Here is a 17,924-nt window from a genome sequence, read left to right as displayed (position 1 = left end):
CTACTTGCTAGGGCAGTGTTATATATAAATAAAATTTTGAAGTAAAAAATCATAATTATTAATCAGTTATAGTACACGATTTAGATATAAACAACTAATCATGATTATTGGTGATTTTATTACAACTTTTAGGGACACCAAAAAAACTCACCAAAATATGATACCGAGTATGCTCAAGTAGATGTAACAATTTCAAGCAAATAATCTGATAAAACTTAAAGCAGACACAAAACTATAGAGCACGAAACAAAGCTTTGACTGCAAAAGCATTAACCACTTCTAATACTTGAAAATAATTTTAGTAAATCATTCAAAAGTGAAACCATAGATTTGAGCATGAAAAGGACTATGCACTCACTTGTTAAAGTGATGACTCAAAATCCGAGCAACGCTTTTGTAACGACGTAAATTTTCAATTTAAAAACACATTTATCACAGTAATAATATATCAGAATGTCACAATGTCAAATCATCAAAACTCATAATCAAAAACTGTATATATCAAAACTCCAGGATCCTCTCAATCATAACTCAATCTCTGGTGTGTGTACAATCAAATCGGCGCTTTCCCGTAATCCTGAGAAGTACCTGAAACACATAACACGGTAAGCACGAAGCTTAGTGAATTCCATAAAATACCACATACAACTCATTAGCCACTCGAGGCTATAACTCTGTAAGACCTTCCGGTCAATGTGTCTCAGTAGGACCCTCCTAACTCTGTAACTCATAATAATACATGGCATAAATCACACAATGCAGGATACCACCGTACTCAAATAAACACATAAGACCCTCCGGTCACACACAACTCATATTACCACTCTAGATATGTATAGTGAGAAGACTCACCTCGTAAGCTAGCTAGTAAAAGTCTCGTACTCGGAAATCTCGGACTAGCCTCCGCCTAACATATAGGATAAGCATCTCTAATTAATACTCTACTCATACTCAAATACACCAAATGTTGTTCTCTCTTTCTCTCTAACTCTTGGAATGGGTAAAAGACCACTTTACCCCTCCATGGTCTCCATTACTCATGTTGACCAAACCCTAAAGTCAACAAAAGTCAACGGTCAAAGTTTGACCTGACTCGCCGAGTGCACTCATGCGACTTGTCGAGTCCACTCGTTCCTCCTAAGTCTCGTGAAGGTCTAGCTCGTCGAGTTAACCCCTAACTCGTCGAGCTATCGTATGGTCCAGCTCATCGGGACAAACCCTAACCAACTCGTCGAGCCAGTTCATGGACTCGGCGAGTCCCTTCGATCTGATTTCTCAATCAGACAATTTAAGGCAGATCTATCACTCCAAACACTAGATTTACTATCCTAAGGCTCGATTGTCACGCAAAGCTTTGATCTTTACGCTCATGCATGGTGGTTTTGCTCCAATCTACCAATACATGTTCTCACAAGGTCTTAAACACCATACTCCTCACATGGATGAATAAAGTTGGGACCTTTAGGCTCTAGGGACCTCACAAGGTCCAGATTTGAGGTTAAAACCTCTTGATAACTTAGTATTCTTGAAGTCCCAAATAAAATGTGATGAAAACCCTAATTTCTCAAACTTATGAGATCTAACCAAATAAAAGGGGAAAGATTCAAGCTTTTTACCTTCCTCTTGAAGCTCTGGACGAAATGGCCTAAACCCCAATAGCTCCTTCTTGTTCCTTGCTGAACAAACTCCTCTTCCTCCTCAAAGATGCACTAAAATCCTTCAAGATTAGCTTGGAGACTCTCTTAGGTCTCTACACTCGTTTAGGGTTTCACATAGTAAGGTTAACCAGCCGATGAGCCGCAAATGAGGCTATAAATGTCCTTATATAGGCCCCAAACCGGGGATTTAGGGTTTCACTTCACAGCGTTTACTCGGCGAGTCAATTCTCTGACTCATCGAGTAGATTATTAATCCCGCGTGGCACAACGCGACTCTACTCGACGAGTTGTAGCACCAACTTGTCGAGTTGCTCAATAGTCCTCAAAAATAAATAATAGGTAATATACGTGGGAGTCAGGATGTAGCACCTGGTTTCTGGTATGTAAATCTTATTCGAACATTTCCCATTTTAGCCTTGGACTCGGCGAGTCATGGGTCCGACTCGCCGAGTAGAGACGCGACCCAGGTCACGTTTTAAGTTGGCGACTCGGCGAGTCCATATCCTAGACTCGGCGAGTCGCCGCTGTTGGATGAAACCCTAAGTTTCAGGGGTTTGCACCCTATTTAAACGACTTAACTGCCCCAAGCCAGCCCCCATTCACCCTCAGAGCCCTGTATACCTCGTCCTAAGCCGTTCCTTGAGAGTTTGAGACTTTTGTGGGTGTTTTTGAAGGTTTTGAAGGAGGAAAGAAGTAGATCCAGAAGAAGGAAAGCCAACCAAGCAACTATTGTGTTCTTCCAGCAGTTCCTTTGAGGTATAACCCGTTTTCCCCATGATTCTATGCTTAAAACTTCATTTGGGTCTTTCTTGGTCAAATCCCCAAGCTTGTATGTGCATTATATGTCGTATTAAGATGTTTGGCCTCTGGATCTAGGCAAGATTGAGCTCCAGGAGCTCAGATCTGTTAGCTTTATGGCCCCATGTTGCTTGTTAGCCCTAGATATACCCTTTTAAGACATTTTGAGCCCTAAAATCCATATTGGTGAATATCCACACGTAAAGTTGGAAACTTTACGTGTGATTTGTGTCCTAGAAGTCCAGATCTATGAATGGCATGGACTGAAATCGAGCAAATCGGTGTATTTGGTGGATGCATGGCGGCGACTCGGCGAGTCGTATAGGTGACTCGGCAAGTCTGGTCGCGAGTCACCGAATTGGTCCCTTCATGATGTATCGAGTTAAGCCGTGAGTCACAAGGGGTGACTCGGTGAGTTGGGAGCTGAACTCACCCATATTAGGACTCGGTGAGTCAATGCCCTGACTCGGCGAGTCCAAGGCAATCTTCATAGATCAAGAACAGACTCGGCGAGTTGTTCATACAACTCGGCGAGTAGGATGAAGGAGTTGAATGTCAGTTTAGAAGATGAACTCGTCGAGTCATAGCCCAACTCGACGAGTAGAATCAGGGACCCAGGACAATTGTCTGGACAGGGACTCGGCGAGTGGAGATCCACTCGGCGAGTCGGGTCAACTAAAAATTGACTCCGAATTGACTTAGGGCTAGACCAGGGGTAAAATGGTCTTTTTACCCAAAGGACAGTTAGCAGTGTATGATTAAGTATATTGTGGGAATTACAGTCGGGGAGTTTCCGGACCAGCAGCAGCAGTAGTAGGTGATCAATTCCCACACAGACCAGCAGCTATTTCGAGGTGAGTTTCCTTCCAGTAGTAACGGGTCTAAGGCACCAAGGTCGGCCCGTATAGACGAGACGTTAGTATTAGAGTGTGGGCCGAGCCCGTATCTCTTAGTTGAGTTGATTATGATACATGCCAGTATGATAGAATTATTTACACTTGTTGTATGTGTGATACTTGTATGATATGAGTTGGCGGTTGAGTGTGGGCGAGGCCCGTATCTCTCCGAGAGTGGAGTGTGGGCTAGGCCCGTATCTCCCAGATAGCGAAGTGTGGGCGGGTCCCGTATCTTCACGAGTGTGGGTCTGGCCCGTATCTCTCAGAAAGCGAAGTGTGGGCGGGGCCCGTATCTTCACGAGTGTGGGCGTGGCCCGTATCTCCTAATTGAATGTTGTTTGTTATATGCTTGCATGGTATGGGGTATTATGGGGGAGCTCACTAAGCTTTGTGCTTACAGTTTCAGTTTTGGTTTCAGGTACCTCCTCAGCTAGGGGAAAGGAGCCAGCGCGGTAGCAGCATGTCACACACACACTCTCCGGTTTCCGCATTTACGAGCTTTTCTGGGATTGATACTCTGATATTCTGATTAGTTGTATGTTTTGGTTTTCAGACATGGTTCAGTTTATATTATGGATGATCGAATGATGTTTTAGTTATTAATATTTTCTAAAGTAACGTTTTTAAACAAAAAAAAAAAATTGATGTGAAAATTGGGTCGTTACACCGGATGTTACAACTTTGCTTCTAACAATCGTTTTTTCCTTTGACGAAACCTAACATTATTATCACAAAGTTTTTAATCTAATATTTATTGCCACTAATGATTAGTCTAGATTCATCATTAACTCAAATTCTACTTTAATGATCTATCAAGTAAGGAACAACCAGATAGGATCATATCGGAGGTAGAGTTTGTTTGGTATACGAAGTATACTGTTTGGAAATCCCACTTTAAACACCTCACTAGATCACATCTTAGACAGCATCCCCGTAAGTAGATCAATTTGGTACAACGACTTGGAATCATTGATAAATCTTGTTTTATGGTTCATAATAATGATAATGAACTTAAACATAAGTTATACTTAAAGTAGGGTAATCATAACTCACTTACAAGAGAGTTTAGCGAGGAACCGGGCACTACGCGGACAGAACTTCTGAGCCAAAAGCCATTATTATCGGGGCCGTCTGGCGCTCCGGGAATCGCTACTAACACCTAGGAGGTGCTAGAGAAAAACCTTGAGGGTTTGGGGGTGTTTGGGATAGAAAGGTTAGAAAGGTGTGAACAAATGAAGTGATTTGCGCCTCTATTTATAGGCTGAAACCCGTGAGTACGCGGGGCGTAATTTTGATGTATGTTGGGCGTATGCATGCTACGTGTCAAGATTGTATGCGAAACCGTGGGTAGGAAGGTGCGGCTGAGATTATGCCACGTGTCGCCTCTGGAACTTAATCCAAAATTTTATTATCTTCTAAATTGCGTAACTTTCACATACTAGCTTCGTTTTTGACGTTCTTTATATCCACGTATAGGTAGCGACGTGATCTACAACTTTCATTTAGACTTTGTTTTCTAATTTTGACTTTATTTTAAAGTTATATTTTAACATGCTTAGACAGTTAAGGTCTGTTAAAAATTCAAAACTTTTTCCTCCGACGTCCGTTTTCGACTGTTTTATATCATTGAGCTCCTATTAACGAGATCTAAAATTCTCGTTTAGGTTGTGTCGGCTAATAATCGATCGATCTAAAATTTGATTTCCGGGTTGTGTACTTCTACGCTAAATCTTAGAAAAATCATAACTTCCTCAAATGAAGTCAGATTGGACGTTCTCTATATGCACACTATCGGTTTAACCTATACTACGACTTTCAATTAGATTGCTAAGGTTAAAAAGTGTTTTTATCAAAAATTCACTTTTTACGATACGCGACGCCGTGTCGGTTTAGTCGTAAAACTTCGACTGGTTGTAACTTCTTCGATATAAGTCAGATTTCATCGTTCTTTATATGTACGAAATCCTTGTGACATATACTATAACTTTGCTTAATATTATTTACTCTAAATAATCTTCTATCAAAAGTTATTTTTAACGCTTATTATCTCTAAATTCAAATTGACTAGTCCGAATCTGTGGGCGTTACGTTACATGGTTAGAAACTACATATCCCAATAACTAAAATCTTACTAGTTGTATCAGGCTTCTGTGCCACATATGTTATGTGGCTTCTTTGCCACATACATTGTCTTTTTCTTCATGGTTTGTACACGTCACACCCACGACCACATTAATAAATGGCTTTCTACATGTGTTAACTCCATCTTGTACCTTTCGATTAACATGTGGCTTCCCTCTATCTTTATTGACAAGATCATTAGAATGTTGATATCCTCTTTTGGAACAGAAAACACTCACACCTCATATTCAACTCCTAATTGTAACACTTAAGTTTTGGTACGTTTCCTTTTAAACCATTTGATGCACATTCTTTTCAATTTGGTCCATTGGTTAGTATGCGGGGCGTACTCAATGAGTACGCTTAGCTTACTAGCCATCCTAATGATCATGGGTTCCATACACGTATGCATGACATACGCAAGGTTGAGACAAACCCTAATTTTTAGGGTCTATGCCCTATTTAAATGAATTAAACTCATCTCTTGTACATTTTAGACCATCCTCTACCTCCCTTATCCTGAAACCGAAACCCTAGAGTGTTTTGGTGAGTTTTGAACTTGAAAGAGTGTCTGTTGGTGGTTTGTAAAGAAGAAGAGGAACACTTGGAGGTGTAGCTTGGGCTTGTAGATCCAGGATCACCTTCTCATTTGCAAGCTTTTAAGGTAAAAAGCTCACACCTTGATGATCATATATGTTAGATCTAGTTTATGGAGTAATTTGTGCACTTTTGAGTCTTTTGTGTTAAAGGTGAGCTTTTGATCTACTCCAAAAGCAATTAATGCTAGATCTTAGCTCCATTCAGTCCCCATGTTTATAAAAATGTCAACTTTATAGTGTATCTCGACCCATGCATGTATTAAGATCTTTATTAAGCTCTTTCTAAGCTTTTTAGTCCCATTAAGTCATGCATGAGTGTAAAGTTACCAACTTTACGTGATAAGTCATCCTTAGGGACCAGATCTGAGAGTTTGGATGAGTTTGGAGAAAAGGCTTTACGGGTTAAGTGCTTAATAGAGCATGTTGGCACGCTAGGGAGTACAGTGGGCATATCTAGCTAATACTCTGCGTGCACTAGCCCCAAATGGAGTACGCTAAGCGTACGAGCTGAGTACGCCCCAGGTACTCAACATATGGGCTTTTAGGCTTGACATCCTCGATATTGGGCCATATTTGGAGTTAAGTTTGGATCTGGTTGGGCTATTAGACCTCTATTTTGGGCTTAGAGCTAGCATGTTGGGCTTCCTTGGATATTAGGTCCATGATGGGTTTTGGGTCCAATTTGGAAGATTTGGGCCATAAATTAGGCTTTAGGATTTGGGCCTTTTGAATACTTGAGTTAGGCCTTGGCTTTGGGTCGAGTTAGATAAAGGGTACAATGGTCTTTTACCCTGGTTATGGGTCAGATAGCTTAGACTTTTGGTTATGGGTCAAAATCTAATTAATAATTGAAAGTTACTGATTTTAATAACGCTGGGATTTTTCGGGCCAACAGTCAGAGATTCATTCGAGTGATTCAACAACTAGAGGTGAGTTTCCTCACTGTGTTTAGCGGGTCGAAGGCACCAATGATGGCCTATGTTTTGATATGTTTAGAATGCTAGATGTCTACGTGACTCTTGCATATGTTTATATGTTTATCGAGCGGGGCCCGATGACAATTTTGTATGCTATTTATCTTTGTGATTATTGCATGTGTTATGTGTTTATCTGATATATGATTATATGTATACCGTGTGGGACCCGGTGACTGACAGATCTGTTTATCGAGTGGGGCCCATTATGTGTTTATTATGCATGATATGTGGTATTTTGGGGAGCTCACTAAGATTTGTGTTTACAATTTTCAGTTTATGTTTCAGGTACTTCTGGTTCGAAAACGAATATCCCGGGATGATTGCAGTGCACATATCACCTTGTTCCGTATTTTATGATTACTCTGATGTTTCATGATGTATTTGATACACTTTGTTCCACTTGGTTTTATGATGATGTTTTGGATTCCATTTTCATTTAATTTAGAAATGAAACTTTTTTGGTTTTGGTTTTTGGGACGTTACACCAATCCACATCTTTTGTCTCAAAGCGAGACTCAATCTGTAGCACCTGGTTTCTGGTATGTAAATCTTAATTGAGTATTTTCCTTTTTAAGCCTTGGACTCGGCGAGTCATAGGTCCGACTCGCCGAGTAGGGACGGGACCCCGGGACGCGTTTAAGTTGGCGACTTGGCGAGTCCATATCCTGGACTCGGCGAGTCACCGCTGTTGGATGAAACCCTATGTTTCTGGGGTTTGCACTCTATTTAATCCCCCTTTCCGCCCCAGGCCAGCCCCCATTCACCCCTTAGAGCTCCCAACCCTATTTTAAGCTTGTTCTTTGAAGAGTTGAAGCAATTGTTGTGTGTTCTTAAAGGTTTTGAAGAAAAAGGGAAGTAGATCCAGAAGAAGGGTAGCCATCCAAGCACCGTTGTGTTCTCTCAGCAGTTCCTTTGAGGTATATCCCATTTTCCCCATGTTTCTATGCTTAAGGCTTCATTTAAGACATTCTTGGCTCATTTCCAAGCTTGTATGTGCATGATAATTCGAAATAAGTTGATTGGTCTCTAGATCCAAGCATAGTTGAGCTCCAGGAGCTCAGATCCACTACCTTTATGAGCCCATATTGCATATAAACCTTAGATCTACTCTTTTGGTGCATTTTGAACCCTAAAAACCCCATAGATGGATATCTACACGTAAAGTTGGAAACTTTACGTGTTATTCATGCTCTAGGAGCCCAGATCTACGAATGACATGGATTGGATTCGAGCAAAATCGCATTTTTATCTCTTGCATGGAGCGAACTCGACGAGTCGCTCATCTTACTTGGCGAGTCCAGTCGCGAGTCTCCGGGTTTGTCCCCTTTTGTTATGTCGAGTCGTGTGGTGAGTCCAGGAGGGACTCGGTGAGTTGGAAGCCAAAACTCACCCATAGTGGAACTCGGCGAGTCGATGCCCAGACTCGGCGAGTTCAAGGCAATCTCCTTAGATCAAGATCAGACTCGGGGAGTTGTTCATACAACTCGGCGAGTCACAGTATAACTTGTTCATCGGATGAAGATGAACTCGGCGAGTTGTTCATATAACTCGGCGAGTGGGATGAAGGACTTGAACATCAGTTTGGAAGGAGAACTCGTCAAGTAGACGCCTAGCTCGACGAGTAAAAACAGAATTCAGGTCGGTCGTTTGGACATGGACTCGGCGAGTTAGCGAGCCAACTCGGCGAGTCGGGTCAACTGGAAGTTGACTCTGACTTTGACTTAGGGCATGATTAGGGGTAAAATGGTCATTTTACCCAAAGGTCAGTTAGTAGTTTTTGACTAAGTGATTGGTGGGAATACAGCCGGAGGATTTCCGAAACAGCAGTCAGACTATTCCCACGAAGATCAGCAGCTACTCCGAGGTGAGTTACCTTCCAGTAGCGGTGGGTCTAAGGCCACAATGCCGGCCCACCAGTAGGAGATGTATGATTAGATGATTGTCTCTGTGATATTCATCTAGGGTTGCTACTACCTGTGTTATGTTTATGTGGTTGTATGATATGTGATATATGTGCTATGTGATAGCAGTAGGGGGTGAAATAGTCCCCGGTACCCGGTCGAGAGGACCGAAGGGGGGCCAGCACCCAGATATGCTAGGCGGTATCCGGTCGAGAGGACCGAAGGGGAGGCCAACACCCAGATATGTTAGGCAGTATCCGGTCGAGAGGACCGAAGGGGTAGGTCGGGCACCCAGATATGCCTGACAATTTATGTATGTTATGTGATTGTATGGTTTGTGGTACAATGGGGGAACTCACTAAGCTTTGTGCATACAGTTTACAGTTTTGGTTTCAGGTACCTCTTCATCGAAGGGGAAGGAGCTGGCTCGGTAGCGACACATCATGCACACACATTGGGTTCTGCATTTATTAGATTTCCTTGGGATTTATACTCTGATGTTTCGATTGGTTGTATGACTTGACTTTTGAACATGGTTATGTTGTGATGTAGTCTGGTCAAACAATGGTTTTATCTATTAACATTTTCTAAAGTAATGTTTTAAAAACGAAATTTTTGGCCTGTATTTTTGGGATGTTACACAATCTCTCAACATTTGACTGATAGGCACCACTCCAATAGTACCTAACATCGCTAGACCAAATGCCATTTGGTTGGTTCCTATTGAATCTTGTCAATGAAGCATACAACTTATGATTTTCAATCCATACATTGCATAATTCAAGAGCAAGATCACAATGAAGAAATTTAGAGAAAACAAAACGTTTTCGCAAATTGCTAGGATGTTAAGAAATAAACACGCCTTCCCTGTGCTTACAAAGAAGTACCAAATATCTTAATTACCAAAAGATTGTGGAAAATTGTTAATGTAAATTATGAGAGAAGTGTATGCCAAATCATATATGTATACTTCATATCATGAGTTGGTCATTCATGTGAAAAATGCTACCCACCACTTATTTTCCATCTATCTATATGTTCATAGTTTTTCCGGTCCCCCGGTATATGATTGGATAATCAATAACTTACCAAGAATGCGAGATAAAGAAAAAACACCTAAGAAAGTTACCCAAAATTGATGATCGGGATGTGCATGGCTTGAATTGAATTCTTGTGTAAAAGTCCAGATGAATACGTTGAACACAATCATGAAACCTTCCCTCCCTCCCTCCTCCCCTAGAACCTTAGGTTATGGCTAGTTTCCACGAGAACTTTCTTGCAGATTAGTGGTTTATCTTGATCACGATTCAATGTGAAAATGCCTCTATCATCATAAGAAGTTAACATATAAATGATTGTTTCTAAAGTATATGTACAAGTAAGACTGTTTAAAACATTGCATAACTACATGAATCATAAAGATGACTCGCACTAATAAACCTTGAGTTTCCATTGAAAGCTTGAAACATCATGGTTTTGTTTGTTCGAGATATACTAAGTTAGGTCAACATAGATCCTTATCCTTCACATAAAGTCAATGCTACTTATTACTTAAGAGCAAATGCTAACATATTAGATTATATGAATCTCCACATCCCTTCCCTTTAAACAAGGTAACAGTTCCTCAAAAGTTAACAAGATAAGGCCTCGTGAAAAATAATCCATTTGCCAACTTACAAGACGCATAGATGAATCTACCATTGTAGAAAACTTATTAAAAGTCAATTAGATTAGTTGGTTGTAAATCTTATTTTTACAGTTTCATTTTTATTGTATATCCCTTTTAATTTTAGCGTCTTGCTATGTATTAATAAAAATTTTATCGACCCTGAAAAAAGGCACTTCCATTATAGTAATTGTTTTATAAAAAAAAATATATATATAGAGATCATGGCAATTTAATTTTAGTCTATTCAATGAAAAACGAGTGTAATCTTTTATTGCTTACTTAGTTGAACTTTTTGGATATTTTTAATTGTAATTTACTAAAAAATCATTATCTAAATGCACCTTTCAGCAATAGTTCTAGTTATCTTTATCCATAGAACATATGAGTTGACAAGTCGTAGACTCGTTCTGTACACTTTTTAGCAAATGATTGTAATTGATATTTAAAAACCATAATATTATTAATTTAATAAAAAGATAAGAGAAATAATTTCGTAATTTTGGACACTTTACTGTATGACTTAATAAGACTCCTCACTACAATTAATATGACAAATATGATTTTTTATGACAATCAAACGACATAAAAATATTTATATATTCCACATAAAAAAAAAATAACATTAAACTTCAAATTTTCAGTAATGCAAATGCCCATCTTAAATTTGTCCTTAATTACTACGAGTCATGACAATTTTTCATAAATATATGTTTTGACATGTACGATTGAATTCGATCCTTACTCAGAATTTACAATGTTAAGTGCTAAACATATTAACTTAAAATTAAAACAAATGAACTCATAGTATTGTGCTATGTAAATAAGTGTTAAGTGCTAAACATATCCCTCAACATAAAATAAAACGCTTCATAGAATTGAAATATTGTTTTTTCTGTCTCATAACTTCCTTATATTTCTTGACATATGTAAACATTATGTTAAACAAAAAGGTAAATAAGATAATAAATTTCTCTAAATTATAATAGTTAACAACTTAACGTTACTTTTCTAAAACGCTTAGATTCACAATCAATATTATTTATTGTCCAGATTTCAAGGTGGAATCTACCCTATTAGAAACATGTGAAAAAACTAGACAAGTCAAATAACAACATTATTTTCGGAGTAACGACTATTTTATATGCTCTATAACTTATCTTTATCTTTACTGATTGGTAGAAAGTCATATAACCTAATGAAACCTAATTCTTCTTATTTGATAAGGGTCAGCTAAAGAATCTAGCAAACCAATAGTCATTCTATATAACATCAACTTTAGCCTTTAAATATTTGGTATTCCTTAAATATGGAATCTCAAAGATAAAAGTTAAATATAATGTTAGGGAAAATATTATGGAAACAAACAAGTAATTAGAAATTGATGATGTGTGTGTTTAATATAATGTTCTTAAAATAAAATTGTTTACAATCAGATATTTGTTTCTCAAAATACAATAGCTAAAGACGATTTTTCCGAAACTATTTGAACATTTCTAAGCGTAGATTGTACCTTGTTAGCAGAGAAATGCAACATAAATCGTAGAAGAACACACAAGTTTAATGAATTGAAGCCATTTTTGTTAGCATTTGCACCCCTACACACAAGAGATAAATTATTGGTTGTATAAGTTTTACAAGCTTAAAAGTCTTTTCAACGTATAAACTATTTTATTTTCTTTTTCCCAAGACTCTTAAGTTCATTTTTGGTAATTATTGGAACTATCATATTTAAGGATTAATTTATTATTCATGTTAATTTCATTTTTAGGCAAATAATATACCAAAATGAATATAACAAGAAAAAACCACAAACATATACCAATTTATCCATTTTAATAATTTGTACGGTTTGAAATTCTTGAATCTTGATAAAACCATCTTTAAAATTTGGTTGAACCAATTTTCCCCCCATTAAACGCTAATACCAAAGTTGAGATTTGTCGTTTACCTTTTCTTATCTTTGTATTTTATATTCACGTGTTTTCCCATTGATTTTCTTTCACCCATTATTGTTTCAATTTGCTCCATTCCATTCCCTCGAATAAATGCTATCATTTTCTTACATACTATTCGAAAGTAAAATACAATTTACATTAGAACAAAACAATATTTTCCCCCAAATATTTTGTTCGTAACTATAAATCTATAATCATCATAACATATTAAGTTGATATTAACAACTTTATAAATTTTATCTCTTTTACTTTCAATTAAATGTCATGTATAGCCTTCAATTATCAATAAACAAATTAAATAGTATACTTGCAAAATTAGAAAAGACCACTCCATTTCATTCTCAATAATTCGAGGGCACTTTAGTCATTGTGGGTCTCAAAATATCAACAACATGACAAGCCTACATTTAGTAAACTTGCTAAATTAGAAATGGGTCATGTAGTAGTTTTACCTAGTGTCCAAGGGTATTTTCGTCATTTAAAAAAAGAATTCTAATTATTTAAATAATAAATAAAATATTACACCACCGCCTCACATCCCTCGTGATAAAAACAACGGCGAGTTACTCGAGAAATATTCGGCGATCAATCAAAACCGAAACCCACGTGGCCACACAACACAATTAGGCCACGAGTAAAACTCCTCGACCACTCGTCTGACGTGTCGACGTTAGAAACGCGATTTTTTCGGTATCTTAAAATAGGCTTATTTATACAGCTAAGGCTAAGTGGCTAACGCACGTGGTTAGTTACCGGCTTAGCCGGTCAACTTAACCGGCTACTTAATCAACGGCTTCGATCCTGTTTCACACAAATAGGACTCGAGACATAAAAATCACATCCCTGATTTCTCTCTCTTACTTTTGTTGCACTCTCAAGTTTCAACCATTTTTCTCGTTCTAATCTGGGTTTTAAATATTTTCAAGGTAATTCGTAGTTTTTTTTTTTTTTTTTTTTTTTTTTTTCTTTTGGGTTTTGAGTTTGATTGCTTTTTGTTTTGAGGTTTTGGGTGTTTTTGATTGGGGGAAGTGAAATTGAAATTGAAAGTGAAAACTGTGTAGTTGAAAGATGGAAAGGGATTTCATGGGTTTGAATTCGAAGGATTCAGTGGTTGTGGTGAAGGAAGAAGCTGCTGAAGGAGGCAAAGAATCAGGTGCATTTTGATACATTTTGTGGATGTTTTGACCTAATTAGAACTAATTGATTTTATAAACTTAACCGATTCTGCAATTTTGTTGTTGATTTTACTTTATCGGAGTGTTTTTTGGGATTGGATTGCTTGATTTTTTATTGGGTTTTCGGGGAATTTGTTGCATGTGTTGTTTGAAGTTAGTTCGAAGTTGCTTCATGTGAAAGCTTCTGTTACAAGTAGAATTGAACATTTTACCTAATTACAACTGCCCTCTTTTATAAAAGTTAGATTGAAAAAAAAAAAAAAAAAAAAAAGAACAAACATGGGTTCGATACGTATGCCACAATCGCAAGAACTGGATTTTTTTTACTAATTATGGTTAAAGTTTTTATCTAGTGTGTAAGCGAAGTTGTTTTCACTTCTTAATCTGTTTCAATCGCTGTTCAATCCGTTTTCCGTTAATTCTCTTCCTAAACGTATCTATTTCTTTTAGTAATTCGGTTTAATTTATAGTTTTTCAATCTAATTTGGGTATTTCAATTACATGTAGTGTTTTCAATGAACTCCGCTGTTCACTGGCCTCTATCAGGTAAAGATCTGTCTTTTCGTTGCTAAATTGTTGATTATCTTCTTAGTTTTTACTTTCTTAATGAAAATAATAAAAAAATTAAATCTAATTATATTCATGTATTCCTGCAGATGCTATAGATGCCTCTAAAAACCGTCAATCTGGTGAAATTCAGGTTCGTTCATCAGCAAATCTTGTAACAGATGCATGTTTTTCCATACAATCATGAATTTGGGTTCAATTTATCTTTGAATTCGATTAGGGTTTTTATTACTTTACCATATAATTAACACAAAATAATCGGGCATTTTACTCGACTATTAAGTCTTAAAACACCAAAATCTTTGCAAAATTGCAACTAAAGCACTAAATTCTTGCCAAGAATTGATAAGTTTTGCTAATTTTGGTCAAATGGGGTGTTTCTTTTTCGATTCTTTATTTACCAAAGTGTCCCTTTTCGGATTTATACAACTATATTAATCATTTCACAATATATTCTACTATATAGAAAAGCTTTGGTGTAAGTAGGCAAGGTGGCACTCATTTTTCAATGGCTGCTTATCCCATGCAACAGAATGCAGTTCCCATTTCCATGAGTAATCCGTTCTTCAGGACCCAATTTGGTGGTGCTCCATTGAAACAACATGGTGTTAGTGTTATTCCACCTAATGGTTCTTTTCTTGCTGGAACTACTGAACCATGGTATATCTATCTATATATATGCATTTTTGTTTTATATCTTTTTCTTTTAGATAAAAAAAAAAGAAAAAAAATCGGTGTTTTGAATGGCTTTTTATTTGTTTTTCTTCTGTATGAATTGAAGGTATAGTTCCAAGACTTCTTGTGCTCCTGCTCAATTAACCATCTTTTATGGTGGTATGGTGAATGTGTATGATGATATTTCCCCTGAGAAGGTTTGTTATATTTCTTGTTATGGTAATTTTGTTTATAACTACCAAATTAACCATTTTGATGTGTTATATGAGGTCAAAATGGTTCATTTGGAAATATGTTTGAAACTTTTAGGGTTTAATTAGAAGATATAACGTGTAATGGTTAAACCGCAAAATGCCCAGAATAGAATCTATAAATTTTTTGTATTTTGTCCGAAAAAGTTGAAGTCTTGATCTTAATTTGGGATTTTCTTGATTATGAAACTTTTATGGTTTGATTAGAAGAAATAACGTGTAATGGTTAAACCACAAAATGCCCAGAAGAGAATCTTTAAATTTTTTGTATTTTGTCTGAAAAAGTTGAAATCTTGATCTTGATTTGGTATTTTCTTGATTATATAGGCTCAAGCTATCATGTTTTTGGCGGGAAATGGGGCGTCTGTGACTACCCCTCAAGCTAGGGTTCCAACTCAAGTGGCCACTCCAACGCCAATTAATGTACAACCGTGTTCTGCAATCTCAAGCCCGATGTCTGTGTCTTCACACCCTGTTGGTCAATCGAGTGGTGGGCCCGCTAATAAAGATGAAGTTGGTAAACCAGTCGGAGGTTCGGTTCCTCCTGCTAGCAAAGTGGATACTCCAAGAGTTATCAATTCACTTGAACAAGTGATGCAATCAGGTACTATACTGTGTATTGTATTTGGTGTGCATTGGACTGAAACTGAAAGACTGATGTATGCGACAAAAGTTGCATCTTTTGTCCCATCCAAAAAGTTGGCGCATTGGATTGGGACTTTGTGGTTTGTACTGTGTTTGGTGATTGTGACTAGGACTGAGACTGATGTGATGTCTGTAGCACAAAAGCTGCAATCTTTTGTCCTTCCCATAAAGGTGGGATTAATGCCTATTGGACAAAATTTGCATCTTTTTGTCCCATTTAAAAAGACGGCAAGGTGGGACATTGGACTAGGACTAGGACTAGAACTGACACTGATATCAATGAGACTGGATTTTGTATTGAGACTGGGACTGAGACTGAGACTGTATTACTGTATGCAGCTGTTCCTCAAGCACGCAAAGCATCCTTGGCTCGGTTTCTTGAGAAGCGCAAGGAAAGGTATGATTGATCTTCATTTACCTTCTTTTTTTTTATTGATGTTTTGTATATCTAGTCACATTTTTATCATAAAAATTACAATAATTTCATTTATTTACAATTTTTTTTTTATGATGCAGGGTGATGGCTTCGTCTCCTTATAGCATCAACAAGAGCTCATCCGACTATATTACCAATCCTGGACCTAATGCCATAGTAGCAACAGGAGAGCATTAGAGAATAGGTCACATGGGATATATAATACCATGTAACAATGTTAAAAAGTTATGTAAGTTATATTAGGTTTTTAATCATCGTTGCTAAATTTAATCAAGACTTGATTTTGGCTGTTTTTCTTAAACCACATTGATCTATATATAGTGGATCAGTTCTCTTTAAAGACAACAACATTGAGATGACTATTTTGATGTGTTGAATGTTTTATGTTCATTGCTCACATTTTTGTTGGGAAATTTCTGATTTTGGCAACTTGTATTGTATCTTACAAAATTGTTTTCGTTATAAAAACGTTGTGTGAGAGGTAAATCATTACCCACAAGGAGTTTAATACATATAGGAAGTAAAAAACTATTGAAGCAACTAAGACTTAAATCCTTGATCCTTTTTGCAAGTGTAAAGCGTAAGCATCATATGTTTACATATATCATACAGATGTTTCTATCAACCAGTCTTACAACCAACATAGAGTATAGATAAATTATAATGTTAAAAGAGGGAAGAAAGTGTAGACTAGACTTGAACATGATACTTCAGGCTTTTATCTCTTAGTGTTAGGGCATACATGTATCGACATACATTTATGCATGTATACGGGGTTTGGAGAAACTTACCGTATGCGTAACAAGTTATAAGTTAGCATCTAACTTTGCAGGTTATAATCATGATATCGTAATCTTCCGGTTTTAGCAAATTAGGGCTAAATCTCAAAAGAAGGATCCAAATGAGATGCAACTAAAGAAGTAATCTCAAAGCAATAATACAAGTGTAAGCGAATTTGAAAATGTATCTAACAATGAAATAATAAACTTGCATGAAGCGAATATAGGGTGTTCGTTTGGATGTATCGGTTCGATCTGATCCAATTAAGTAAATCCAATTTGATTTCGATTTCCAAAATATGGATCCGAATTGTCCAAATTAAATTCAAATCCGATCCGATCCAATCCAATTACAATTATGTCGGATTTGTTTCTGTAATTCGATTTTCAGAAGTCATAACATTTAAAAACAACATATAATTATAATATTATCAAATTTTTACTGAGTAGGTATATTATAATTTAATATTTAATAGATAAATACATTTGGGAGAAAATGCATATTAATTATTTTATTAGGTGAAACATTTTGAACTTTTTTGAAAAAAATAAATTTAAAAATTAATTAATAATTATAGATATATTAAAAAATATATATATATAAGTAATAAATTTTATTCGGTTTTTTTGGACTATTCGGTTCTTATTGTATAAACCAAAACCAATCCGTAATCCAAAATAATAATTCAATTTTGGTGAAATCCAATCCAAAAATCCAAAAATTCAAACCAAATAGTCTAATCCAAATTGTCTAATTGGACAATTCCGCTTTATCCAAATAGTGAACAGTCCTAACCAAAAGCGCTCAGTAGAAATCTTGAA

At 36.8% G+C, this 17,924-nt stretch overlaps 1 protein-coding gene across 3 annotated transcripts; it reads left to right on the top strand.

Annotated features, from left to right (window-relative positions):
• Positions 1-13,379: 13,379 nt before the first annotated feature.
• Positions 13,380-16,720, top strand: LOC145008992 (protein TIFY 6B-like). 3 transcript variants are annotated; one of them, XM_078967644.1, is made up of 9 exons: positions 13,380-13,500; positions 13,636-13,727; positions 14,257-14,295; positions 14,406-14,449; positions 14,849-14,976; positions 15,098-15,188; positions 15,570-15,846; positions 16,227-16,284; positions 16,404-16,720. In XM_078967644.1, the coding sequence occupies exons 2-9, from the start codon at positions 13,643-13,645 to the stop codon at positions 16,498-16,500; spliced, it is 819 nt and encodes a 272-aa protein (XP_078823770.1). In that variant the 5' UTR covers positions 13,380-13,500; positions 13,636-13,642; the 3' UTR covers positions 16,501-16,720. The 3 variants fall into 3 exon arrangements, with proteins under 3 accessions (XP_078823770.1, XP_078823768.1, XP_078823769.1); XM_078967642.1 differs by having other exon boundaries at positions 14,783-14,976; XM_078967643.1 differs by having other exon boundaries at positions 13,395-13,500; positions 13,577-13,727; positions 14,783-14,976.
• The last annotated feature ends 1,204 nt before the right edge of the window (positions 16,721-17,924 follow it).

The sequence above is a fragment of the Lactuca saligna genome, chromosome 8, assembly GCF_052625555.1.
Source record: "Lactuca saligna cultivar CGN05327 chromosome 8, ASM5262555v1, whole genome shotgun sequence".
Lineage (NCBI taxonomy): Eukaryota > Viridiplantae > Streptophyta > Magnoliopsida > Asterales > Asteraceae > Lactuca > Lactuca saligna.
This window is presented reverse-complemented; position numbering and strand designations above follow the sequence as displayed.

What these genes read in the sequence shown, in the direction of transcription:
- LOC145008992 (XM_078967642.1), top strand. Translation starts at nt 13,643, where the DNA reads ATGGAAAGGGATTTCATGGGTTTGAATTCGAAGGATTCAGTGGTTGTG. An exon ending in GCTGGAACTACTGAACCATG is followed by an intron (nt 14,977 to 15,097) that starts GTATATCTATCT and finishes TATGAATTGAAG; the next exon opens with GTATAGTTCCAAGACTTCTT. An exon ending in TGAACAAGTGATGCAATCAG is followed by an intron (nt 15,847 to 16,226) that starts GTACTATACTGT and finishes TACTGTATGCAG; the next exon opens with CTGTTCCTCAAGCACGCAAA.